The sequence below is a fragment of the Scyliorhinus torazame genome, chromosome 2 (genome assembly GCF_047496885.1).
Source record: "Scyliorhinus torazame isolate Kashiwa2021f chromosome 2, sScyTor2.1, whole genome shotgun sequence".
Classification (NCBI taxonomy): domain Eukaryota; kingdom Metazoa; phylum Chordata; class Chondrichthyes; order Carcharhiniformes; family Scyliorhinidae; genus Scyliorhinus; species Scyliorhinus torazame.
Window position 1 is genome coordinate 64758070 of NC_092708.1, and position 27958 is coordinate 64786027.

Here is a 27958-nt window from a genome sequence, read left to right on the forward strand (position 1 = left end):
TCTCCGCGCCGGCCATGATCGGTGGGCCCCGATCGCGGGCCAGACCACTGCGGGGGCACCGCTTGGGGCCAGATCGGCGGCGGCGTCCGAGTGGGATTCACGCCGCCCTCCTGTGATTCTCTGGCCCGGCAGGGGGAGGGTTGTAGAAACCTGCTCAAGAGATCAACTGAAAACAGAGAACAGAACAAGCTTCTTGAACGCATACAATGAAAATCCTGGGAAAATGCTAGCAAAGCGTTGACCTATTTTTGTACATGTCTCTTGCTACTCTATTCTCAAGCCTTCTTTTCCATTTCCTGATCAATGTTTTGGTTCTCTTTTGCTGAATTTTAAAATCCTCAGGCTTATTTATGGAAACATTAAATGTTTTGATATAATACTATCTATCTTTACAGTCGTATAGAATCTTGGTATGGCTGCACTTGGAATATTGCGCACAATTCTGGTTGCCACACTAACAGAAGGATGTGGAGGGTTTGGAGAGGGTGCAGAGGAGGTTTATCAGGATGTTGTCTGGCCTGGAGAGTGTTAGCTGTGCGGAGAGGCTGAATAGATGGACTGTTTTCATTAGAACAACGGATGTGAAGAGGTGACCTGATAAAAGGTCTACAGGATTATGAGGAGCATGGTTAGAGTGGAGGGGCAGGCACTCTTTCCCAGGGTGGAGGTGATGTGTGAAGCAGGTTTTTTTTATACAGAGGGTGGCGAGTGCCTGGAATGCATTGCCAGGGGAGGTTGTAGAAGCAGATACATTAACGGCAATCAAAAGGCATTGTGACAAATACACGGATGGAATGGGTATAGAGGTATACAGCATAAGGAAGTGCTGAGGATTTTGGCCAAGATTGGTATCATGACCAGTACAGGCACGGAGGGCCAAAGGGCCTGTTCCAGTGATGTATTATTCTTTGTCCTCAACTCTTCTTGTTAGCCAAGATGGATTCTGTGGGGCAAATTATGCATCAATTCTTTAAATGCGAGCCATTGTTTATCTAGTCATACATTTTAATGCAGCTAGCCAATTTAACCTTCAAATCTAAATAAAGCAACTACTTAGGTTCTGATGAAAGGTCACAACTTGAAACATTAACTCTCTCCACAGCTGCTGCCAGACCTGCAGAGTAATTCCAGATTTTATGTTTTTAATACAAAGGTACAGGTCTATAGTTTTGGACTTACATCACTTTCAAATCCAATATAAAAATCCATAACATTATGGTCACTCTTTCCTGGAGATATCTTTTCTCACTGCGCAACACTAGTTCCTTAATACACAGATCTAGAAAATCATCTTGCATAAAACATTCATGACTCATCTTTACATTATTACTGAAAATTTGGTTTGGCCATCTGTAAAAAGATTAAAGTCTCTAAGCTTACTGTATTACTATTATATATGTAATACTTTCTACATCACAACAGTGCCAACACCTCAAAAGTACTTAATTTGCTGTAAAACACTTCAGGATGTCTTGTGATTGTGTTCAAATGCAAGCCTTTATTTTGATTGTTTTTCCTATTTTCTGATTTATACATGACAACTACTGTTGGGCGCCTAGAAACAACCCCACCAGTTTGCTGCCTCGAGGTTTCTTAGTTCTACCCATACTGACTACTAGATTTGCTGAGCTAAGATCCTTTCTATCCACCGTCTTTCATTCCATCCTTATCAGGGCTGCTCTTCTCCTTTTTAATTTTGCTAATCTATTCTAAAAGCTATGGATCCTAGAATATTTCATTCCAAACCCTTATCACTTTGCCACCACAATGGCTAATAGATTAAGATGATTAATTTTTATGTATGCTATTAATTCATCTAACTTGCTGTGAATATTTCCCACAGTAAGATATTTTGCCTTTTGTTTTGACTATTTCAAATTTTCTTTGGCGTGACCTTATCGGTAATACCTTTTTTCTTTGTTAGTCAGGGTTAGGAAGAGACACTTTGCTTTTTTTTTTACAAATCAAAAATGCTGCTCTGGAGACTTCCTTTGCTGTTTTTGAATGATCAGTTCCTACATTGTCCCGCCCAGCCACCCTGCCCAGAACTGGTTTTATTAGTTTGAAGCCTCGTCTAGTTATTTAATTCACCACAACATTGATCCTCGTCCAGTTTAAGCAGAGCCTGCCTCAATAGAAAAGTTTCTTCTTTCCCCAGTACTAATGCCAGTGTCCCATAGAGTGAAACACCTGTCTCCCGCATCATATGTTTAGCCACATATTGGCCGGGATTCACCGCTATCCGGCGGGGCAGGCCCTACTGGCGCCGATGAGTGGCGTGAACCACTCCGGCGTTGGGCCGCCCAGAAGGGCCGGAATCCTCCGCACTTTCAGGGGCTAGGCCGGTGCTGGCAGGGTTGGTGCCACGCCAACCGGCGCCGAAGGGCCCCCGCCGGACGGCGCGAGTTGGCACATGTGCGGGAGCGCCAGCGTGTTCTGATGTGATCCCAGCGCATGCGCAGGGGGATTCTTCTCCGCGTCGGCCATGGCAGACCGTTACAGCGGCCGGCGCGGAGGGAAAGAGTGGCCCCACAGCAGTCCTGCCTGCAGATCAGTGGGCCCCGATCGCGGGCCAGGCCACCATGGGGGCCTCATCCTCTCCACCCCCCCCCCTCCCACCCCCCTCCTCGAGGACTCTACAGGCTGCCCGCAGGGCCAGGTCCCGCCGGTAAGGACCTTGTTTGATTTACGCCGGCGGGCCTGGCTGGAAACCAGCGGCCACTCGGCACAACATGATTCCCACCCCTGCCGAAAAACCGGCGCCTGAGAACCCGGCAGCCGGCGGCGGGGCATGATTCACGTCGCCCCTCGCCGATTCTCTGGCCCGGCGGGGGGTCGGAGAATCCCACTCATTAAACCTGCTAATTTATTTATCCATCTGCCAATTGGTGTGTGACGCAGCCAACAATCCAGAGATTCTTTCCTTTGATGTTATGCTTTTTAATTTGGAGCCAAAGTGTTCAAACTCTCACATCAGAACATCATTCCTAGATCTACCCATGTTGTTGGTAGAAGTATTGCTTACAGCTCATTGGCTAGCACCAATATGAAGCAAGCAAAGCATCTCAAACATTCTCTTGTGGCTTCAAGGACAGCATCAGAGCTGCAGCAACACAAAACACCCTGGGCTGAATTCTTAGCCGTCGGGATTCTCCGTTTGCTGGCGGCCCTGGGGTTTCCCGGCGGCGTGGGGCTGCCCCACAATTGACCTGCTGGCAAAACGGAGAATCCCGACGGCGTGCCGCACCAGATTGAACAGAAAAAGCCACCCCACGTTTTAATTTAATGCCTTAACCTGCAAAATATGCCAGAAAAAATTAATCATTTCCATGTTTGATCAACTTTGGCAATTTGGGTGTTATGCTGGTTAATTATAAAAAGATTGGCTTGGCCCATCAGATACACAATATGTATATAGTGGTTCCATGTAGACAGGGAGAGAACCTAATTTGCACAGTTCATCTGTCTCTCTCCTTCAGCTTTGTTTTCTACCTGCTTGTCATGTGAAATGGTAGACTCTGAGTATTGCAATCAACAGAAGCAGCTGAAGAATACAAAGTCAATGTTGTATAATGGTATCAGTGCACAGGAACTTGAATTTAACAGCACCAGGCTCAGGTGAAAATACCAACTCAAGCTCCAGGCTGATGTTACTACGTACATGTGTTAAGGATGCTTTTTGCAAGCATTTTTAATGTTGAGTAATCAATGTTTATAGCTAACTTTAGTGCCGTTTTCTTAAGAGTGGTACAATTATACGTTCTCCCCGTGTCTGCGTGGGTTTCCTCTGGATTCTCCGTTTCCCTCCCACAAGTCCAGAAAGGAATGCTTATTAGGTGAATTGGACATTCTGAATTCACTCAAACAGGTGCTGGACTGTGGTGACTAGGGGATTTTCACATTAACTTCATTGCAGTGTTAATGTGAGCCTACTTGTGACATTAATAAAGACTATTATTGTCTTTCTGTGAGCTGCACACACTGACCTGTGCTAAGGAGTAAAATGAAGGCCAAAACAGCGTGCAAAGAAATGTTTGAGCAATTTCATAAGTTAGCTTCTGCAACCTCCAAGTTGAGGATTTAAAAATAATTTGAACTAACTGTTCAGTTTTCAGCCTCATTGTGAGCTGAACTGCTTGCTCATGCCTCAGTGTCAAATGAACTACTTGCGATTTTCTCGTGTTTAGTCCATCAGATGTTTAACACAACAGAAGAATTCATTGAGCCAATGCCAATATGCCCTACAGACGTGCAACACTCCCTAGGTATGACTCCACCAATATCACACTTTCACGTTAGGAAAATAATAGTTATAGACAAGTTGTGACATTTTATTAAATAGATATTTGAGCATTTCCCAAACTGGCACTGTTAGGCCACAAAATTTACACTTAATTTAAAATTATATTAAACTTAAGAGAACGGAGATTTCGCTCTCTCAGGTTCTTGGCCTGTGAGTTTCAGTGTTTTTAAGCAAAACCTGCAATCCAATCCTACAATGGCTTCCGACGGACTTGTCCCCTCTAAAAGCCCATCTCTGTGGCACTGTGAAACAAGTAGAAATGCTAATTAGCTCCTCCAAACCCTTACCTCAATTGTTTCTCGGAATTAAATAGATAATATAAGGTGTAAACATTTACAAAACTGGACATTCCCATCACCTCCCCGGGACCTTAGGGACCGATAGTCTATCCACCATCAGCACAGCTGCACTGACCATTGTTTACAGGTGGGCAAGCCTGAACCTGCTGCCCAATAAAACATTGTGGGCACACCTTCCAATAATTAAGCTACCCAGACTTGAAAATAGGCAGATTTCAGAACAGGTCCCACGATCTCCTTCATACCTCCATTTTACCCTAAATTATAGCGATACTTGCAAAACATAATCTTACAAATATCATATTAGTAACAGGTTACACATGTCTCGTTGCGAATAAATTGCAGATATCCACCAACAGAAACAATGCAAGATGGTGATTAAGCAACAACTACACACAAAAGATCGGATTCAAAAAATTGGATCCTGGGGCAGATTTCAGCAGTAGTCCATTAATAAGGCAAAAAAATCAAAATGTCAAGGGAAATAAGAGTCCCTGATTCCCATTTATGTATTTTTCTGTCCAGTATTATCCTCAAGCAATCCATTGCTGCTCAGTTTTTAATAAATACTTTTACTTCTAGCTCAAATGAGAAGATGCAAATCCTGTGAGTATAACTTAGTAGGCTAGATGTTAGATCATTTAAGCTCACAACACTGCAGAATTTTAAGATATGATATCAAAAAATCCTTTGCAAGTCATGTGTGGCATGTCTTTTATCACTGTGAGGTTGCTCAAACCTCTTCTTCCTCCTAGGTAGAGTGCTTAAGCCTCTGGTTTTCTCCTTTCCAATTCGCTGGTCAGCAATCTTTCCATCATCACACTGCATCAAAATAAAAGTTAAAATACAATTGAGGAAATCAGTCCCCTTTAAATGTGGTGAATTCCAACAATTGTGAATTATCACATGTTCTGAGGCATAAATGGCATAGAGATTACTCGCACAACCCATTATCTCCTTAAACAGCATGAATCATGTTGACCAGTCTTTTCCTCAGCTCCCAGGTTTGTCTGTGCTTCACCACCACAATTTCTTCCTTTTATATCCACCTTGGCTACTCCACCCCTCTTAGTCCTTGCTTGTGACTGAAGGACAAGGGTTCTATTTTTATTTAAAACCCTGCCCAGAGGGACCAGACTTACTCATGATGTTGAAATCTACCTCAGTCTTGGCACCCATTCCAATATGTCCACTAATGACTCCAAAATGTGTTATCAGACTCCAGGGGCGAAATTCTCCCCCAACGGCGGGATGCCCGCCGACTGGCGCCAAAGAAGGCGCCAATCAGACGGGCATCGTGCCGGCAAAAAGGTGCGGAAGTCTCCGCATCTTTGGCGGCCTAGCCCCAACATTGAGGGGCTAGGCCGACGCCGGAGGGATTTCCGCCCCGCCAGCTGGCGGAAATGGCGTTTGTTGCCCCGCCAGCTGGCGCGGAAATGCGGCGCATGCGCGGGAGCGTCAGCGGCCGCTGTCAGTTTCCCAGCGCATGCGCGGGAGCGTCAGCGGCCGCTGTCAGTTTCCCGCGCATGCGCAGTGGGGAGAGTCTCTTCCGCCTCCGCCATGGTGGAGGCCGTAGCGGAGGCGGAAGGGAAAGAGTGCCCCCACGGCACAGGCCCGCCCGCGGATCGGTGGGCCCCGATCGCGGGCCAGGCCACCGTGGGGGCACCCCCCGGGGTCAGATCGCCCCGCGCCCCCCCCCCCCCCCCCCAAGGACCCCGGAGCCCGCCCACGCCGCCTGGTCCCGCCGGTAAATACCAGGTTTGATTTACGTCAGCGGGACAGGCAATTCCTGGGCGGGACTTCGGCCCATCCGGGCCGGAGAATCCAGCGGGGGGTCCCGCCAACCGGAGCGGCCGGATTCCCGCCCCCGCCCAATCTCCGGGAGCGGAGACTTCGGCGGGGGCGGGATTCACGGCGGCCAACGGCCATTCTCCGACCCGGCGGGGGGGTCGGAGAATAACGCCCCTGGTATCAAAACACAGAATTCATTGCGTGTCAAAATCTTTCGTGACCGAGTGAATTTGGAGCCTAATGATTCAGGCAAAAAATTATCTGTATGTATCAAGTTCACCTGACTTCTTCAATGATACAAGGTTGCAAAAATTAGATATATTTCCCCGAGAGACATGAAAATGTTGGCCGAGCTTTTTCAGTCCCATCCGCGGAGGGAATCATTGCAACCGGGACAGAAAATTTGATGGACCAGCCAAAAGTCTGTTAGCTTCAGGCCAGGACTAGAAAGTCCCAGCCATTAACTTGTTGGAGTCAGTAACAAACCATGTTGCCCTAGAAGACTGAATGGGAGGCCAGTGAGCAGCTCTGCAATGGTTAAGCCCGTCTGTCAGCAGCAACCATACCAGACTCTCTTTGACTGGCACAGCCTCGGCCAAAGGGATCATCTGCATAGCAACTGCCAGGTTTCCCTGGTAATACTTAACCACCTCAATGATAAGAAAAATGAGTGATCACCCCCAATATGGCTTGAATTCTGATTTTCCACTACAGGAAATTCTGTGACTTAGACTTACATATTATTCTGTGTCTTTGTATGTCCACCTGAGATATAAAATAAGACAACTCCACTTTTTAAAGCAAAAAGTAAATGGATTTACACTGTTCAAATCTGTTGCTCCATTTCTTCCACAGAGAAACTAGGTAACCTGTTCCAGTTCAGCAATTAAGCACAGAAGCATTGGGATGTACAATACCTGTGTGTAACACCAACTCTCTGCCACAGGTCCACTAGACATCTCTCCAGGTGGAGGAGGAGTTGGCACCCTTGACATCGCCAGCTTCTCCGCCGTTTTGAATCTAGATGCCAGAGGGAATTTCAGGGCTTCTCCTGCAATGAAACACAATTAAATCAACAACCTCTAAATAGACAGTTTGAAGGGGGAGAATACAAGGTAAAATTCTGTGCAATTTAAATTTCGGAATATTGCAAATTATTCTATATGCAAAGTTTCAGCAACTAACAAGCAGCAACTATCAAGTACAGAAGTAGTATTAGTTTGAGCCACATGTAGTTCTCATGTAAACATACATTATAAACTACAGCACTCATCTCAATTCTCCATTTACAATCTTTACACTCATACAGTGGTTCTGGAGAGAAGCTGAAGTTCCCACATATGGACAAATACAACTTTGAGACATGTTACGGTACTTGAGTGAGTGACACCTTAAAAGGGGATCTATGCAACAAGATAGGCATTGGAATAATAAAGCTCCCGGAATTTTTTAATGATAATTCAGGTGTTTAAGGCCAGGCTTCATTTATAAATGGTTTGAGAGAGAAATGTTTTAGGCTAAAAAAAAAGGAAGGTTTGGGGGAACTCTGAAAAGATTTAGCACAAGTTTTCAGAGCCGCAGATACAGAATTTAAATTTAAACAATCTCAAATATGGGAGAATATTTCAGAATCTGCAAAAGGTTAGAATGCTAAAGAAGATATTTGAAGGTGAAGTTTCAAGACAGGTTGCATAGAATCATAGCGCATAGAAGGAAGCCATTCAGCCCACTGTATCTGTGCTGACTCTTTGAAGAGATATTTATTCCAACAGCCTAGGTTTCTAATCACCAAGCCAAGTATATGGGGATATGTCAACAAAGTAAGTTACAATCCAGAAAGATGTGTTGTTGAGTAATTTGGGCATTCTGAATTCTCCCTCTGTGCACCCGAATAGGTGCCGGAATGTGGCGACTAGGAGCTTTTCACAGTAACTTCATGGCAGTCCGAAATAGCTCTCTCCAAAGTGGCCTTTAATAACAATAATATCACATGAAGGTGTACACTGGATCAGAAATGCAAACTGATGGAGCAGCACGGTGGCACAGTGGGTTAGCCCTGCTGCCTCATGGCGCCGAGGTCCCAGGTTCGATCCCGGCTCTGGGTCACTGTCCGTGTGGAGTTTGCACATTCTTCCCGTGTTTGCGTGGGTTTTGCCCCCACAACCCAAAGACGTGTAGGCTAGGTGGATTGGCCACGCTAAAATTGCCCCTTAATTGGAAAAAATGAATTGGGTACTCTAAATTTTTTTTAAAAAGAAATGTAAATTGATAGTGTGCAATCTCATTTTCAAATTGATAAACAATTGAAAGACATCTGCTACAGTAAGATCCCAATGAGTCGAGTCCCAGGGGGTTCACCCACAAATGTGTGCTAAGTCAGCTTCATGATAGCTGATGAGGCCCCAGTCCCACATGATTGCATCTGTAATCTGGTATGTCTGAAAATGCAATCTGTGTCAAATACAACAGATACTAATGCCAACTGATAGCACAATGGGTAGGGGGGGATTTTCCAGCCATTCTATAGAAGGCAACCCGCCCGCCATTAGGGTGCGACCAAGAAACCAAGTTGACAGCGGTGAGAGATGCAGAAAATCTCACCCAATGTGTAGAGAAGTATTTATTCAAGTTGTTCACATCTTACAATGGCCTGGGGGTTTTGTGCTGGAAAAACTCCGTAATCTTTTCTGTTTAGCGTGCATGGTCTTGAATCAGTCCAGTAAGAAGTCTTACAACACCAGGTTAAAGTCCAACTGGTTTGTTTCAAACACTAGCTTTCGGAGCACTGCTCCTTCCTCAGGTGAATGAAGAGGTATGTTCCAGAAACATATATTTGGACAAAGTCAAAGATGCAAGACGATACTTTGAATGCGAGCATTTGCAGGTAATTAAGTCTTTACCGATCCAGAGAGAGGGGTAACCCCAGGTTAAAGAGGTGTTGTAAGACTTCTTACTGTGCTCACCCCAATCCAACGCCGGCATCTCCACATCATTGAATCAGTCCAGTCATCCGCCGTCACTACAGGTGAACTCCACATGGCCTAGCTTCTTTGCCAAAGTCTTCCCTTTCCTGCAAGGATGTACCGGAGATGGGGACATTCTTTGCTTTGGCGGTCTTGAAGCACATTAGCAGAGTTTATTCAATGCTCGGAATGGCAGCCGCTCTCTTCCTCGCGAAAGAGGATGCCTGCTTGTTGATCTGTTCACCTTGTGTTTCATAATGATGGACAAACCCGATGAGGGGATCTTTCATTCCTTTGTGATGTCCAAATTCTGCTTCACATCACAGTATTCCAACTTACTGTATCAACTTCACATTCTCTCCAACCGACAACACTTTTAACTTTTTCACAGGTTGAGCAATACTTGCAGACAAGTATTTCACAGAGAGATCTCAATGTCAAATGAAAGCATGCCCATGCTCAAATTTGCACTCTTGTATGTTTTTAAAAAAAAATGTATTTTATTGCAAACATGCATCATAACAGGTTACAGCAAATAAACACCCTAGGAAACATGCTTCCCAGCAATCAACTATACAGTCTGTACTGATTTTTTCCCTTTTTCAACCACCTCTTGCCCACCCCCCGCGACGAACAGCTCCTCAAACACAGTCACGAACATCCTCCACCTTTTCTCAAACCCCCCTGCAGAGCCCCTTAACGCATACTTTATCTTCTCCAACCGCAGGAAGTAATACAGGTCACCCGACCAAGCTGCTATCCCCGGTGGTGATGCCGACCGCCACTCCAGTAAAATTCGCCACCGTGCAATCAGAGAGGCAAAGGCTACGACATCAGCCTTCCTCCTCTCCATGAGCTCCGGCTTCTCTGAAACTCCAAATATCACAGCACGGTAGCATTGTGGATAGCACAATTGCTTCACAGCTCCAGGGTCCCAGGTTCGATTCCGGCTTGGGTCACTGGCTGTGCGGAATCTGCACATCCTCCCCGTGTGTGCGTGGGTTTACTCCGGGTGCTCCGGTTTCCTTCCACAGTCCAAAGATGCGCAGGTTAGGTGGATTGGCCATGATAAATTGCCTTTAGTGTCCAAAATTGCCCTTAGTGTTGGGTGGGGTTGCTGGGTTATGGGGATAAGGTAGAGGCGTTGACATTGGGTAGGGTGCTCTTTCCAAGAGTCGGTGCGGACTCGATGGGCCGAATGGCGTGGGTTTACTCCGGGTGCTCCGGTTTCCTTCCACAGTCCAAAGATGCGCAGGTTAGGTGGTTTGGCCATGCTAAATTGCCCTTACTGTTCAAAATTGCCCTTAGTGTTGGGTAGGGTTACTGGGTTAAGGGGATAGGTTGGCGGCGTGGGCTTGGGTAGAGTGCACATTCCAAGGGCCATAAAGATCGTTACCATCCTCTGGGTTAAAGATTTTTCCTCACATCCTCCCTAAACATCCTGCCCTCACCTTGAACTTGTGTCCCTTTGTGACTGACCCTTCAACTAAGAGGAACAGCTAATTCCTACCCACATGGTCTATGTCCCTCATAACTTTATGCACCTCAATCAGGTCACCCCTCAGTCTTCTTGCTCCAATGAAAACAACCCAAGCCTATCCAACCTCTCTTAATTTAAATGTATCATCCCAGGCAATATCCTGGTGAATCTCCTCTGCAACCCCTGCAGGGCAAGCACAGTCAGTACCAGTCACATGATAAGCTTAGAGAAGTTGGACTAATCCGGAGTTACCAGTGTGCACTTTCAGCTCATCACGGGTATCGATCTATAGAATTTGCTACTCTGTCATCAGGGATGGTTTGATATAACTGGAATTTTGCCTTATCCGAGTTGAATACTTGCAATTTCACTGTATATCAAGATAAACTGATTGAGCTGCCAGCATTGTAATTTCTACTTTCAACATCGACCGTATAACAATATAGTTTGCACAATGCATTTTAAAAAACATTTCCTTGTAGTGTTGCAAAATTGGAAATCGAGGGATTCGTTTTCAGTTATTTATATGTGCTGGTTTAGCACACCGGGCTAAGTCGCTGGCTTTTAAAGCAGACCAAGGCAGGCCAGCAGCACGGTTCAATACCTGTACCAGCCTCCCCGAACAGGCGTCAGAATGTGGCAACTAGGGGCTTTTCACAGTAACTTCATTTGAAGCCTACTTGTGACAATAAACAATTTTCATTTCATATATTTTCAAAGGCTTCAATAAGAAAAAAAGGAGAAAATAAACTGCATCTTAATAACCCATATCTGACAACTTCAAATCGCTTTGAATACCACACTTCTACCAAATATAAACCCTCCTGATTCTTGGAATATAAGGTCAAACAAACAAGTCAAATAATGTCATTTTGAACTGCAAGCTCAACAAACCTTCCTTTTCAAGATAATAGCTCACAAATAGATTTGTTTTTAATCTGAAAATTATATTTACCTGACTCTCACCAAATATGCTGAAGTGAGAGATCCTCCTGTGCATAATACACAGTAAGATGTCAATTACTTGACTGCAGGTGAATGAATGCACAGTTTCAGCCTGCTGAGTGTGTACACATAAATAATGACAGCTCAGTCATTTTTTTGTTAAGATACTATTCATGGGCTGGGAGCTTCAATGGCAAAGCCACCATTGTTCATCTCCAACTGCCTTTGAGAATGTGGTATTGAGTTGCCTTTTTGAACTGCTGCAGCCCATGTGGTGAAAGTGCTCGTACATTGCTGATAGATAGAGAGTTAAGACCATAAGACATAGGAGCAGAATTTGGCCACTCAGTCCATCGAGTCTGCTCCGCCATTCAATCATGGCTGCTATTTACTCATCCCCATTCTCCTGCCTTCTCCCCATGACCCCTGATCCCCTTATTAATCAAGAACCTATCTATCTCTGTCTTAAAGACACGCAGTGAATTGGCCTCCACAGCCTTCTGCGGCAAAGAGGTCCACAGATTCACCACCCTCTGGTTGAAAAAATTCCTTCTCATCTCAGTTTTAAAGGATCGTCCCTTTAATCTGAGATGGTGTCCTCTGGTTCTAGTTTTTCCGACAAGTGGAAACATCCTTTCCACGTCCACTCTATCCAGGCCTCGTTTCAATAAGATCCCCTCTCATCCTTCTAAACTCCAACGAGTACAGACCCAGAGTCCTCAAACGTTCCTCATACGACAAGTTCTTCATTCCAGGGTTAATTCTTGTGAACCTCCTCTGGACCCTTTCCAAGGCCAACACATCCTTCCTTAGATATGGGGCCCAAAACTGCTCACAATACTCCAAATGGGGTCTGATCAGAGCCTTATGCAGCCTCAGGAATACATCCCTGGTCTTGTATTTTAGCCCTCTTGACATGAATGCTAACATTGCATTTGCCTTCTTAACTGTCGACTGAACCTGCACATTAACTTTAAGAGAATCGTGAACAAGGACCCTCAAGTCCCTTTGTGCTTCTGCTTTCCGAAGCATTTCCCCATCTAGAAAATAGTCTGTGCCTAGATTCCTCCTTCCAAAGTGCATAACCTCACACTTTTCCACATTGTATTTCATTTGCCACTTCATTGCCCACTCTCCTAGCTTGTCCAAGTCCTTCTGCAGCCCCCTTGCTTCCTCAATATTACCTGTCCCTCTACAGATCTTTGTATCATCTGCAAATTTAGCAACAGTGCCTTCAGTACCTTCTTCCAGATCATTAATGTATATTGTAAAAAGTTGTGGTCCCAGCACAGACCCCTGAGGCACACCACTAGTCACCGGCTGCCATCCTGACAAAGACCCCTTTATCCCCACTCTCTGCCTCTGCCAGTCAACCAATCCTCTATCAATGCCAGGATCTTACCCTTAACAGCATGGGCTTTTAATTTATTTAACAGTCTCCTACGCGGCACCTTGTCAAAGGCCTTCTGGAAATCTAAATTAATCACATCCACTGATTCTCCTTTGTCTAACTTGCTTGTTACCTTCTCAAAGAACTAACAGATTTGGCAGACACGACTTCCCTTTGACAAAGCCGAGCTTAGTCCTATTTTACCATGCACTTTGCGATCTCATCTTCAATCACAGACTCTAAAATCTTACCAATGACTGAAGTCAGGCTAACCGGCCTATAATTTCCTGTCTTCTGCCTCCCTCCCTTCTTAAACAGTGGGGTTACATTAGCCACCTTCCAAGTCCTCTGGGACCCTTCCTGCCTCCAGTGGAGTTCCAGGATTTTTGATCCAGTGACAGTACTGTGACCTATTTGTCATTCTATTTGAATGTTGTGTAACAGCTTGGCTAGAGTTGCAACTAGATTTTTGCACAAGTCTTCAGCACGGCAGCTAGATGTTTTCAAGGTCCATAGCCTTTGCTGTATCCTGTGTGTTTGGTTACCTTTTGAAATGGTCACGAGGCTATGCACCTTTATTTTTGAGAACAATTTTTAAACTTTTGGACTGATTGGAAATTTTGCAATAAAAAGAATAAACTATTTAAAATGCAAGGCCACCTACCAGAGTGAAAGTGAAAAACAGTCAAATCACCTCAGGGGAGAGCGAAGAGTAAGACATTTCCTATAACCCAGAGACCCATCAACAGGTGCTCGAGGGCTGCACGAGTCTTGCGTTTCCTCTGGAAACTAACCTCAATTTACATTGAGAGGGCACGAGCTTGGTTGCATCTACTATGCGGAAGCCGGAAGGCTGCTTGTGCTTCAAGGATCATGGCCTTGATGAGAGGATTGATTCTTGTAACTTGCCATTTAACATCTGCTACAGGTATTTAAATAAATGCCCCTTTCCTTTAAAGTATTGTATGCACGGCACACTTTATACAGTGTATGCGCTTTATGCAATGTTCACGTTTCAAAATCTACCAGCAGCTTACCTAAATAAATAAGCCCATAGTTATTTGTATAGGGTACAAAATGGGCTTTCGACTTAATTATACTGACTTCATCTAGTATAACACTGAAGAGATAAAATTAAAACATTATTTAAAAACACTGTTGATACATCATCATAAAAGTTATATATTTTACAATTGATTTTATATTTTTGTGCCTAGGTTGACCAAATAGAAAATGATACAAAATTAATTCCAGCAAAGGCTGACAGTTGGACGGACAAAAGTACCACAGAGGAGTTGGTAGATGAAATTTTCAGCAATAAAATTCAACACAAGAATAGTCTTTATGAGCAAAAGGCAAATGTTTAAAAGTAAGGTTTTCTGCAAAACTCTGTCACCATCACCTACTTTGTAAAAAATAAGTACAGGTGGCTTCATCAAAAAATACCACATTATTCTTTGGGTTACAAAGTGAAAATGAGCACATGGTCTCTTTCAATGCTCTTTTGGTTTTTACTTAAAAATAAGCTGGGAACAGACATTCTGTATTCAACCTCTTATGTATAGTCTCAAAGGCAATATGATCAAAGTCTGAACTCATAAACCATTGAAGAAAAAATTCAACATAAAAACTAAATTTGCATGTAACTAAAAATACCAGCAGGAAAGATAGAGGAGTTGATGTACCCGTTAGAACATTGAGGAATATGTATTTAGGATTAGATGCCAGTTCAGTAGATAAATTTAACATTTAGTATCAATTTTTTTTTTAGACCAATCTTCTAGACCAAAAATCATGGGGCTGACTTTTGCATGGGTAATGTTTGAGGGGTTGACATGTGTGATTGATTTGGAAACATCTCTGACATAGCCAGTATTTATTGCCCATCTCCAATTGTCCGTGGGCAAGGGAGCAATAGGTCAGAAGGTGAGAGCATTGAGGGAGAACTAGGGAATAGGGACAGTGTGGCTCTGAGGCAGAGCAGACAGGGAGAAGTTGCTGAACACAGCGGGTCTGGTGGCCTGAAGTGCATATGTTTTAATGCAAGGAGCATTACGGGTAATGCAGATGAACTTAGAGCTTGGATTAGTACTTGGAACTATGATGTTGTTGCCATTACAGAGACCTGGTTGAGGGAAGGGCAGGATTGGCAGCTAAACGTTCCAGGATTTAGATGTTTCAGGCGGGATAGAGGGGGGTGTAAAAGGGGTTGCGGAGTTGCGCTATTGGTTAGGGAGAATATCACAGCTGTACTACGGGAGGACACCTCAGAGGGCAGTGAGGCTATATGGGTAGAGATCAGGAATAAGAAGGGTGCAGTCACAATGTTGGGGGTATACTACAGGCCTCCCAACAGCCAGCGGGAGATAGAGGAGCAGATAGGTAGACAGATTTTGGAAAAGAGTAAAAACAACAGGGTTGTGGTGATGGGAGACTTCAACTTCCCCAACATTGACTGTGACTCGCTTAGTGCCAGGGGCTTTGACGGGGCGGAGTTTGTAAGGAGCATCCAGGAGGGCTTCTTAAAAGAATATGTAGACAGTCCAACTAGGGAAGGGGCGGTACTGGACCTGGTATTGGGGAATGAGCCCGGTCAGGTGGTAGATGTTTCAGTAGGGGAGCATTTCAGTAACAGTGACCACAATTCAGTAAGTTTTAAAGTACTGGTGGACAAGGATAATAGTGGTCCGAGGATGAATGTGCTAAATTGGGGGAAGGCTAATTCTAACAATATTAGGCGTGAACTGAAGAACATAGATTGGGGGCGGATGTTTGAGGGCAAATCAACATCTGACATGTGGGAGGCTTTCAAGTGGCAGTTGAAAGGAATACAGGACCGGCATGTTCCTGTGAGGAAGAAAGAAAAATACAGCAATTTTCGGGAACCTTGGATGACGAGAGATATTGTAGGCCTCGTCAAAAAGAAAAAGGAGGCATTTGTCAGGGCTAAAAGGCTGGGAACAGACGAAGCCTGCGTGGAATATAAGGAAATTAGGGAGGAACTTAAGCAAGGAGTCAGGAGAGCTAGAAGGGGTCACGAAAAGTCATTGGCAAATAGGGTTAAGGAAAATCCCAAGGCTTTTTACACGTACATAAAAAGCAAGAGGGTAGCCAGGGAAAGGGTTGGCCCACTGAAGGATAGGCAAGGGAATCTATGTGTGGAGCCAGAGGAAATGGGCGAGGTACTAAATGAATACTTTGCATCAGTATTCACCAAAGAGAAGGAATTGGTAGATGTTGAGTCTGGAGAAGGGGGTGTAGATAGCCTGGGTCACATTGTGATCCAAAAAGACGAGGTGTTGGGTGTCTTAAAAAATATTAAGGTAGATAAGTCCCCAGGGCCTGATGGGATCTACCCCAGAATACTGAAGGAGGCTGGAGAGGAAATTGTTGAGCCCTTGACAGAAATCTTTGGATCCTCGCTGTCTTCAGGGGTTGTCCCGGAGGACTGGAGAATAGCCAATGATGTTCCTCTGTTTAAGAAGGGTAGCAAGGATAATCCCGGGAACTACAGGCCGGTGAGCCTTACTTCAGTGGTAGGGAAATTGAAAGGGGCAACACAGGTGGAGAAGGTAGTCAAGAAGGCATACGGCATGCTTGTCTTCATTGGCCGGGGCATTGAGTATAAGAATTGGCAAGTCATGTTGCAGCTGTATAGAACCTTAGTTAGGCCACACTTGGAGTATAGTGTTCAATTCTGGTCGCCACACTACCAGAAGGATGTAGAGGCTTTAGAGAGGGTGCAGAAGAGATTTACCAGAATGTTGCCTGGTATGGAGGGCATTAGCTATGAGGAGCGGTTGAATAAACTCGGTTTGTTCTCACTGGAACGAAGGAGGTTGAGGGGAGACCTGATAGATGTATACAAAATTATGAGGGGCATAGACAGAGTGGATAGTCAGAGGCTTTTCCCCAGGGTAGAGGGGTCAATTACTAGGGGGCATAGGTTTAAGGTGAGAGGGGCAAGGTTTAGAGTAGATGTACGAGGCAAGTTTTTTACGCAGAGGGTAGTGGGTGCCTGGAACTCGCTACCGGAGGAGGTGGTGGAAGCAGGGACGATAGTGACATTTAAGGAGCATCTTGACAAATACATGAATAGGATGGGAATAGAGGGATACAGACCCAGGAAGTGTAGAAGATTGTAGTTTAGTCGGGCAGCATGGTCGGCACGGGCTTGGAGGGCCGAAGGGCCTGTTCCTGTGCTGTACATTTCTTTGTTCTTTGTTTGTTTTTGTTCTTGAACTTCTGCAGTCCATGTGGGGTCGGTAAAGCCACAGCGCAGGTTATGTTGGGAGTTCCAGGCTTTTGACTCAATGAACTGCAACATATTGCCAAATCAGGGTTGGGTGTGGCTTAGGAGGTAACTTTCATATGATGGTGTTCTACACATTTGCTGCCTTTGAACTTTTAAATGGTAGAGATCACGGGTTTCGAAGGTGTTGCTGAAGAAGCTTTGCCAAGTCCAGCAGTGCAACCTTTAGATGGTAGCGGCACAGTACTCATAGCGCCAGGGGCCAGGGCTCAATTCTGGCCTTGGGTGAATGCGTGGAGTTTACACATTCTTCCCGTGTCTGCATGGTGGGTGGGTCCAGTTTCCTCCCACAATCCGAAGATGTGCAGGTTAGATGGATTGGCCATGATCAATGCGTGGGATTGCGGAGATAGGGGGGGGGGGGGGGGGGGTGCTAGGGACAGTGCTCTTTCTGGGGATCTCCTCTCATTCTTCTAAACTCAAGAGAATATAGACCTAAACTGCTTGATCTCGCTTCACAAGACAAACCCGGCATCACTGAAATGAATCTCGTAAACTTCCTCTGAACTGCCACTAATGCAACTACGTCCCTCCTTAAATAAAGGGACCAAAACTGCACACAGTACTCCAGGTGCAGTCTCAACAATGCTTTGTACAATTGCAACAACACTTCCCTACTTTTAAACTCCATTCCTTCAGCTTATAATGGCCAAAACTCCATTTACCTTCCTTATTATCTGTACCTGCATACTAGTTTTCTACAATTAATGCACAAGGACACCCAGATCCCTCTGCACCAACGCACTCAATAAGTTGCCTTTCCATTTTTCCAACCAAAATGGATAACCGCACACATATCCACGTTAAACTCCATCTGCCAAATTTTGGACCATTCACCTATTTATATCCATTTGTAAATTTCTTATTTCCTCATCTATTTTAGTGCTATCTGCAAATTTAGCTATAGTACCATCTACCCTGCATCCAAGTCATTAATGTCTATGTGCACTGTGACACCCCGCTAATTACATCCTGCATACCAGAAAAATAACCATTTATTCGAACTCTCTGCCTACTGTCGGTTAGACAGTTTTCTATCCAGGCTAATAAATGACCCATAATCCTATGTGATCTTACCTTGTTGTTAACCTTTTGTGTGGCTCCTTATCAAATGCCTTCTGGAAGTCCAGATATACTACAACTATCGGATCCCCATTATCCACGTGGCTTATTACATCTTCAAAAGAACTCTAGCAAATTAGTCAAAAATGATTTACCTTCATAAAATCATGCTGACGCTGATGGATTGCATTTTGACTTTTTAAAATGTCCTGTTGTTACTTCCTTATTAATGGTTTCTAAACATTTCCCATCAACAGATGGCAGATAGGATGCCAATTAAGCCGAGATGATGTCAAGCTTTTTGGAGTGTTGTTGGTACTGCAACATCCATAAAACGTGAAGAAAATTCCATTACATTCCTGACTTGTGATAACACAGACTTTGGGAAATCAGGAAATTAGTCACTCATCACAGGATACCCAGCCTCTGACTTGCTTTATAGCCCAGCATTTATGGGGCTGATCTAGTTATTTTTCTGGTCAATGGTGACATCCCTAGATATTGATAGTGGGGCATTCAACGATGGTTTTGGTATTGAATCTCATGGGGAGATGGTTATACTCTTGCTTGTGAAAGATGATCATTACTTTTCGCTTGTGGCATGAATGTAACGCAAGAGTTATTAGGCCAACCCTGAATATTGTCCAGGTCTTGCTGATTATGAATGCAGACTGCTTTAGTATCTGAGGAGTTGCAAATGGAACTTAAAACTCAGCAATCACCAGCGAAAACACCCATTTCTGATCTTATTTTGGAGAGAAGGTAATTGATGAAGCAGCGGAAGTTGGTTTAGTCCTGAAGAACCCCTGCAGGACAAGCTGGAGTAGATAACATGGCTATTCGAAGGAGTCCCCAAAATAAAATTTCTAACAAATACAGGGATTGAGAAAAAGCATGCAATGCAGAGTCATCAAGTAAAATATATCAGTGCTGAGGTTTCACTATATCTTATCTAGAAAGTTTAAATCCATTTGATATTGCAGCTTTGACTCTGGAGTCACCACAGTGATAGAGATATGGTACACATATCAGAGGAAGTGCAGGAGAAATATTCTTGGTCACAATTGCATGCTATTAGGTTACTTGTCACACTGCTGGTTTTGATGAAATTTCTTCCTCTCGCATCTCCCAAATTAGGGAAAGTGTACAGACATAACATCACTAGTTGAACAAACATGCACACACATCCAGTACATAGAAAGTTGTTCTGATGTTGTATCCTACATGGGTTAATTCAGAATCCAGTGATTGCAAACTTAGTTTCTTACCACAATGGGTTATGCATTGAGGTTTATTCTAATTTGATACCGGTGACATAAGCAAGAAATATTTATTTCACACTCACTTCATGGCATGAAAATTATTTGAGGCAATCAAAACTCAATTCACATGCCTGTTTAATACATCCAATTAGTAGATTATAGTGGAAGGAACCTCTTTTAAATCCTTGTCTGATCCAGTTTCCTTTTAATGCCTGTCCTGCTAGCTGTTTTTAAAACTACAGACATTTGATTTTGAACTGAAACCCTTACCCCGTTGCAAGCTGCTATTTGAACTGGACCGGGCACACCCTTTATGCAGTGTACCCTGTGGCATAGCTCGTTATGTCATTTTGATGGACTTGGCTGGCAGCAAATCCCCTCTTCTGCAATGCCAGGACATTTTATTTTTTTGATTGAGATTGGTAAAGATTTTGCAGAAGCAGGTTAAATTTGTGCTTTCAGTTTTGTTCTGAGCAGGAGCTGGGCAGAAGTATGTTAAATAGCTCTCCCAGAAAGGCTGAAACTTCTCTCTGATATATTGGCTGGAGTGAGCAGGTCTAAACACCATCAGTCCTGTGGAGGTTTAACTCCTGACATAAATACTGCAAGCATTCTCTATCCAGCCAGGCCTGTGCAGGTTTAAACCTCTGAGCAAGGCAGGGAAATGCCCAGGCTGATAGCTTTCCTGAAAATCCAAAAAGGGTCCTGAAGTGCAGGCCCTTTTCTCTCTCTCTCTATACCACAGCTGGAAACTGTGTACAAAGATCAGACAAGTGGCTGAAGGGCAGAGTGGATGGTGAACGTGCTGTAAACTCTCAGGTAGAGAATTCTAGTACTATTTCAGAGCCAATCTGGTGGAGGCTTGTACAAGTAAAGGTGACTCTCCAGAGGAATTCCTGCAGCCCACGAGGTCGAATTGAAGGCAGGTTTGAAAAGATCCAAACCAACCAATGATTTCAAGATCGGAGACTACAAAGACTACCACCTCTACAGTAAAAATTCATCTCAGCCTTTTTAATCCCTGCTTTATTTAACCTTTCCTTCCCACCCACCGTGTGTTTGTCTTGTGTGTATTTGGGTGGAGGGTGGGACGGGGTTTGAGGAAGAGTCAGATTAGTAGACCACTGTTTTGTTATTTTCATTAACTGTTTATCTCTCCTTTTATTGGAAGTAACAGTTTTTTAATGTTTTACTTACAAATATGGTGTCTGTAAGTCATTGGAGCAGTCAAAGGTCAAAGGTCTCAGGAAAACATACAAATTATTGGTTAAATCACTTAGGTTGGGGCACAGGGGCCAATGGGGCTGAATTTACCGCACACGAGCCCAGGGTGTAGTAATAATAAGCCTATGGCAGAATGTGTACCAGGTGGTTTATTTTTCCATCTTAAGTTCAGAAATGCATATGATAAGAACAAACAAAGAACAAAGAAATGTACAGCACAGGAACAGGCCCTTCGGCCCTCCAAGCCCGTGCCGACCATGCTGCCCGACTAAACTACAATCTTCTACACTTCCTGGGTCTGTATCCCTCTATTCCCATCCTATTCATGTATTTGTCAAGATGCCCCTTAAATGTCACTATAGTCCCTGCTTCCACCACCTCCTCCGGTAGCGAGTTCCAGGCACCCACTACCCTCTGCGTAAAAAACTTGCCTCGTACATCTACTCGAAACCTTGCCCCTCTCACCTTAAACCTATGCCCCCTAGTAATTGACCCCTCTACCCTGGGGAAAAGCCTCTGACTATCCACTCTGTCTATGCCCCTCATAATTTTGTAGACCTCTATCAGGTCTCTCCTCAACCTCCTTCGTTCCAGTGAGAACAAACCGAGTTTATTCAACCGCTCCTCATAGCTAATGCCCTCCATACCAGGCAACATTCTGGTAAATCTCTTCTGCACCCTCTCTAAAGCCTCCACATCCTTCTGGTAGTGTGGCGACCAGAATTGAACACTATACTCCAAGTGTGGCCTAACTAAGGTTCTATACAGCTGCAACATGACTTGCCAATTCTTATACTCAATGCCCCGGCCAATGAAGGCAAGCATGCCGTATGCCTTCTTGACTACCTTCTCCACCTGTGTTGCCCCTTTCAATGACCTGTGGACCTGTACTCCTAGATCTCTTTGACTTTCAATACTTTTGAGGGTTCTACCATTCACTGTATATTCCCTACCTGCATTAGACCTTCCAAAATGCATTACCTCACATTTGTCCGCATTAAACTCCATCTGCCATCTCTCCGCCCAAGTCTCCAAACAATCTAAATCCTGCTGTATCCTCCGACAGTCCTCATCGCTATCCGCAATTCCACCAACCTTTGTGTCGTCTGCAAACTTACTAATCAGACCAGTTACATTTTCCTCCAAATCATTTATATATACTACAAAGAGCAAAGGTCCCAGCACTGATCCCTGTGGAACACCACTGGTCACAGCCCTCCAATTAGAAAAGCATCCCTCCATTGCTACTCTCTGCCTTCTATGGCCTAGCCAGTTCTGTATCCACCTTGCCAGCTCACCCCTGATCCCGTGTGACTTCACCTTTTGTACTAGTCTACCATGAGGGACCTTGTCAAAGGCCTTACTGAAGTCCATATAGACAACATCCACTGCCCTACCTGCATCAATCATCTTAGTGACCTCCTCGAAAAACTCTATCAAGTTAGTGAGACAGGACCTTCCCTTCACAAAACCGTGCTGCCTCTCACTAATACGTCCATTTGCTTCCAAATGGGAGTAGATCCTGTCTCGAAGAATTCTCTCCAGTAATTTCCCTACCACAGAAGTAAGGCTCACCGGCCTGTAGTTCCCTGGATTATCCTTGCTACCCTTCTTAAACAGAGGAACAACATTGGCTATTCTCCAGTCCTCTGGGACATCCCCTGAAGACAGCGAGGATCCAAAGATTTCTGTCAAGGCCTCAGTAATTTCCTCTCCAGCCTCCTTCAGTATTCTGGGGTAGATCCCATCAGGCCCTGGGGACTTATCTACCTTAATATTTTTTAAGACACCCAACACCTCGTCTTTTTGGATCTCAATGTGACCCAGGCTATCTACACACCCTTCTCCAGACTCAACATCTACCAATTTCTTCTCTTTGGTGAATACTGATGCAAAGCATTCATTTAGTACCTCGCCCATTTCCTCTGGATCCACACATAGATTCCCTTGCCTATCCTTCAGTGGGCCAACCCTTTCCCTGGCTACCCTCTTGCTTTTTATGTACGTGTAAAAAGCCTTGGGATTTTCCTTGACCCTATTTGCCAATGACTTTTCGTGACCCCTTCTAGCCCTCCTGACTCCTTGCTTACGTTCCTTCCTACTTTCCTTATATTCCACGCAGGCTTCGTCTGTTCCCAGCCTTTTAGCCCTGACAAATGCCTCCTTTTTCTTTTTGACGAGGCCTACAATATCTCTCGTCATCCAAGGTTCCCGAAAATTGCCGTATTTATCCTTCTTCCTCACAGGAACATGCCGGTCCTGAATTCCTTTCAACTGCCACTTGAAAGCCTCCCACATGTCAGATGTTGATTTGCCCTCAAACATCCGCCCCCAATCTATGTTCTTCAGTTCCCGCCTAATATTGTTATAATTAGCCTTCCCCCAATTTAGCACATTCATCCTAGGACCACTCTTATCCTTGTCTACCAGTACTTTAAAACTTACTGAATTGTGGTCACTGTTACCGAAATGCTCCCCTACGGAAACATCTACCACCTGGCCGGGCTCATTCCCCAATACCAGGTCCAGTACCGCCCCTTCCCTAGTTGGACTGTCTACATATTGTTTTAAGAAGCCCTCCTGGATGCTCCTTACAAACTCTGCCCTGTCTAAGCCCCTGGCACTAAGTGAGTCCCAGTCAATATTGGGGAAGTTGAAGTCTCCCATCACCACAACCCTGTTGTTTTTACTCTTTTCCAAAATCTGTCTACCTATCTGCTCCTCTATCTCCCGCTGGCTGTTGGGAGGCCTGTAGTAAACCCCCAACATTGTGACTGCACCCTTCTTATTCCTGATCTCTACCCATATAGCCTCACTGCCCTCTGAGGTGTCCTCCCGCAGTATAGCTGTGATATTCTCCCGAACCAGTAGCGCAACTCCGCCTCCCCATTTACATCCCCCTCTATCCCGCCTGAAACATCTAAATCCTGGAACGTTTAGCTGCCAATCCTGCCCTTCCCTCAACCAGGTCTCTGTAATGGCAACAACATCATAGTTCCAAGTACTAATCCAAGCTCTAAGTTCATCTGCCTTACCCGTAATACTTCTTGCATTAAAACATATGCACTTCAGGCCACCAGACCCGCTGTGTTCAGCAACTTCTCCCTGTCTGCTCTGCCTCAGAGCCCCACTGTCCCTATTCCCTAGTTCTCCGTCAATGCTCTCACCTTCTGACCTATTGCTCCCGTGCCCACCCCCCTGCCATACTAGTTTAAACCCTCCCGTGTGACACTAGCAAACCTCGCGGCCAGGATATTTATGCCTCTCCGGTTTAGATGCAACCCGTCCTTCTTACACAGGTCACACCTGCCCCGGAAGAGCTCCCAGTGGTCCAGATAACGGAAACCCTCCCTCCTACACCAGCTGTTTAGCCACGTGTTTAGCTGCTCTATCTTCCTATTTCTAGCCGCACTGGCACGTGGCACAGGGAGTAATCCCGAGATTACAACCCTCGAGGGCCTGTCTTTTAACTTTCTGCCTAGCTCCCTGAACTCCTGCTGCAGGACCTCATGCCCCTTCCTGCCTATGTCGTTAGTACCAATATGTACAACGACCTCTGCCTGTTTTCCCTCCCCCTTCAGGATGCCCTCTACCCGTTCGGAGACATCCTGGACCCTGGCACCAGGGAGGCAACATACCATCCTGGAGTCTCTTTCACGTCCACAGAAGCGCCTATCTGTGTCCCTGACTATAGAGTCCCCTATTACTATTACTCTTCTGCGCTTTGACCCTCCCTTCTGAACATCAGAGCCAGCCGTGGTGCCACTGCTCTGGCTGCTGCTGTTTTCCCCTGATAGGCTATCCCCCCCGACAGTATCCAAAGGGGTATACCTGTTCGAGAGGGGGACAACCACAGGGGATTCCTGCACTGACTGCCTGCCCTTTCTGGTGGTCACCCATTTCTCTGCCTGCACCTTGGGTGTGACCACATTTACATAACTGCGATCTATGACGCTTTCCGCCACCTGCATGCTCCTAAGTGCATCCAATTGCTGCTCCAACCGAACCATGCGGTCTGTGAGGAGCTCCAGTTGGGTGCACTTTCTGCAGATGAAGCCATCCGGGACGCTGGAAGCCTCCCGGACCTGCCACATCTCACAGTCAGAGCACTGCACCCCTCTAACTGACATTGCGTCAATTAATTAAAATTAAAATTTTAAAATTTAAAAAAAATATATTAAATTTTTTTTTTTCAAAGTTACTGTTAACTATCTGTTTCCTAGCACTAGATTTCTAATAGAAATGCGAAAGCTAAATATCGTACTCTCTAAGTGAATGAACCAGCAATATATAGAACATAAAAACAGAATGTGCTGAAAAAACTCAGTTTGATCTGAAGCACGGTAGCACAAGTGGATAGCACTGTGGCTTCAAAGCGCCAGGGTCCCAGATTAGATTCCCTGCTGGGTCACTGTCTGTGCGGAGTCTGCACGTTCTCCCTGTGTCTGCGTGGGTTTCCTCCAGGTGCTCCGGTTTCCTCCCACAAAGTCGTGCATTGGCCATAGGTGGATTGGCCATGATAAATTGCCCTTAGTGACCAAAAAAAGGTTAGGAGGGGTTATTGGGTACAGAGATAGGGTAGAAGTGAGGGCTTAAGTGGATTGGTGCAGACTAGATGGGCCGAATGGCCTCCTTCTACACTGTATGTTCTATGAAAACAGCTCCTGAGAGAGGAACATAATTCACGTTTTTGAGTCTAATATGACTCTTCTTTGGGACTGATTAGCAAGTTCACAGCCAACACGAAAATTGGTGATGTGGTAAATAGCGAGGAAAGCCTCAGATTACAGGATGATGTAGACGTGCTGGTCAACTGGGCAGAACAGTGGCTAATGGAATTTATCCCTGAAAAGTGCAGGGTGATGAATTTGGGAGGATTAACAAGTCAATGGATGGCAGGATGCTAGGAAGTACAGAGGACCAAACGGACCTTGGGATGCATGTCCATAGCTCTCTGAAGGCAGCAGGACAGGTAGATAAGGTGGTTAAGATGGGAAATGGGATATTTGCCTTTACTGGCTGAGAGTTGGAATACAAGAGTTATGATAGAGCTGTATAGAATCATAGAATTTACAGTGCAGAAGGAGGCCGTTCGGCCCAGCGTGTCTGCACCAGCCCTTGGAAAGAGCACCCCACCCAAGCCCACACCTCCACCCTATCTCCGTAACCCAGTAACCCCACCTAACCTTTTTGGACACCAAGGGCAATTTAGCATGGTCAATCCACCTAACCTGCGCATCTTTGGACTGTGGGTGGAAAGCGCAGCACCCGGAGGAAACCCACGGAGACATGGGGAGAACGTGCAGACTCCTCAGACAGTGACCCAAGCCGGGAATCGAACCTGGGACCTTGGAGCTGTGAAACAACTGTGCTAACCACTGTGCTACAGTGCCGCCCTCGTTAGGCCACAGCTAGAGTGCAGTTCTGGTTGCCACATTCTAGGGAGGATGTGATTGCACTACAGAGAGTGCAGATGAGATTCACCAGGATGTAGCCTGGACTGGACGCTTCATCTATGCAGAGAGGCTGGCCAAGCAGGAGTTGCTTTCCTGATAGCAGAGAAGGCTTGGGGGGTGGGCGAAATGTTAGTGGTGCACAAAATTAGGAGGGACCTAAATAGGGTAGATTAGAAAGAACCTTTCCCGTGGGGAATAACAAAATAGCAGATGCCTTGAACAAATATTTTGCACTTATCTTCACAGTAGAGTTTCATATCAGAAATTTGGTGAGACCACATTTGGAATAGTTTGATCTCCACACTGAAGAAAATATATACTTGCACTGGAGACAGTACAGTAAAGATTCCCTAAGTTGGTCCCAAGGATGAGGTGGTTTTCCATTGCAGAGAGGCTGACTAAATTGACTTATTTCCTATGGAGTTTAGAAGAATCAGGAGTGATTTCATTGAAACTGACAAAACTCTGTCAGCGTTTGAAAGATTGTTTCTGCAGATTAGTGAGTCCAAAACACAGGGTCATAGTCTCAGAATAAGGAATCAATCATTTAGGACTGAGATGAGGGAGAAATTACTGCACTCAAAAGGGTTATGGATCTTTGGAATTCTCTACTCTATAGGGTCGTGGATTCTCCATCATTGAATATACTTAAGACTGGGATAGAGATTTTGGTGTCACAGCAATATGGGGAGTCAACAGGAAAATAAAAGTTGAAGCTCAAGATCAGCAATGTTCATACTGAATGGTGGAGCAGGCTTAATAAGCCATATAGTCTACTCCTGCTCCTATTTCATGTGTTGTGTTCCTCTGAGGCAGTGTAGGTTGGAGCATTCTGCCGCTTTCCTTGCCTTGCATAAGTTGTCCATGTCTCGCTACTGTAAAGGAGGGTGCTGAGATCACAAGCCTTGTATAGGCAAAGCTCTGTATTTTTGGTTTGTTTGCTGTTGGTTCACACTCAACTTTGACATGACACTTGCAGAATTTGCAATCCTGGTGCTGATTTCAGCATCAAGGGACAAGTCATTGATAATTGCTGATCCTAGGTATGGAAAGATATCCACGACGTCCAGAATAAGGTTTTCAATGTTGATGGAAGATGGAGTCTCTACATCCTGTCCTTTAATTAGTGTCTTCCTGACACTAATTATGGGCCATAAGTGCTGATCTGCAAGCGAGGTTCAGTATGGGATGCCAGTGTGGCATCATGAGAAAAATAACAACTCGCACATTAAGTGACTATGCACTTTGGTCTTAGTGCTCAGTCTTGCAAAGTTAAACAGCTTGCTGTTTGTTGGCTCTGGCATGAAGGAAGGCACCCACTCATTTGAGTCGCCGAAAGCATACAACAGCATGGAGAAAAATATTCCAAAAACAGTTCGCATCAGTACACAGCCCCACTGCTAATTTTGAAAGCCTCCGATGATACACAATTGCAACTGCGCATTTTCTCATGGAAAGAGGAAGTGTCACC

General features: G+C 45.0%; 1 protein-coding gene across 10 annotated transcripts in view; it reads right to left on the reverse strand.

Moving 5' to 3' along the window:
* The window catches only part of LOC140388150 (speckle-type POZ protein-like A), a 392296-nt gene that overhangs the window by 121716 nt on the left and 242622 nt on the right, over window positions 1-27958 (reverse strand). For all 10 annotated transcript variants that reach the window (XM_072471935.1, XM_072471910.1, XM_072471926.1 and 7 more), the window contains one exon: window positions 7311-7444. In XM_072471935.1, coding sequence (XP_072328036.1) covers window positions 7311-7388 — 78 coding nt within the window. In that variant the 5' untranslated portion in view covers window positions 7389-7444. The remainder of the gene's footprint in view (window positions 1-7310; window positions 7445-27958) is intronic.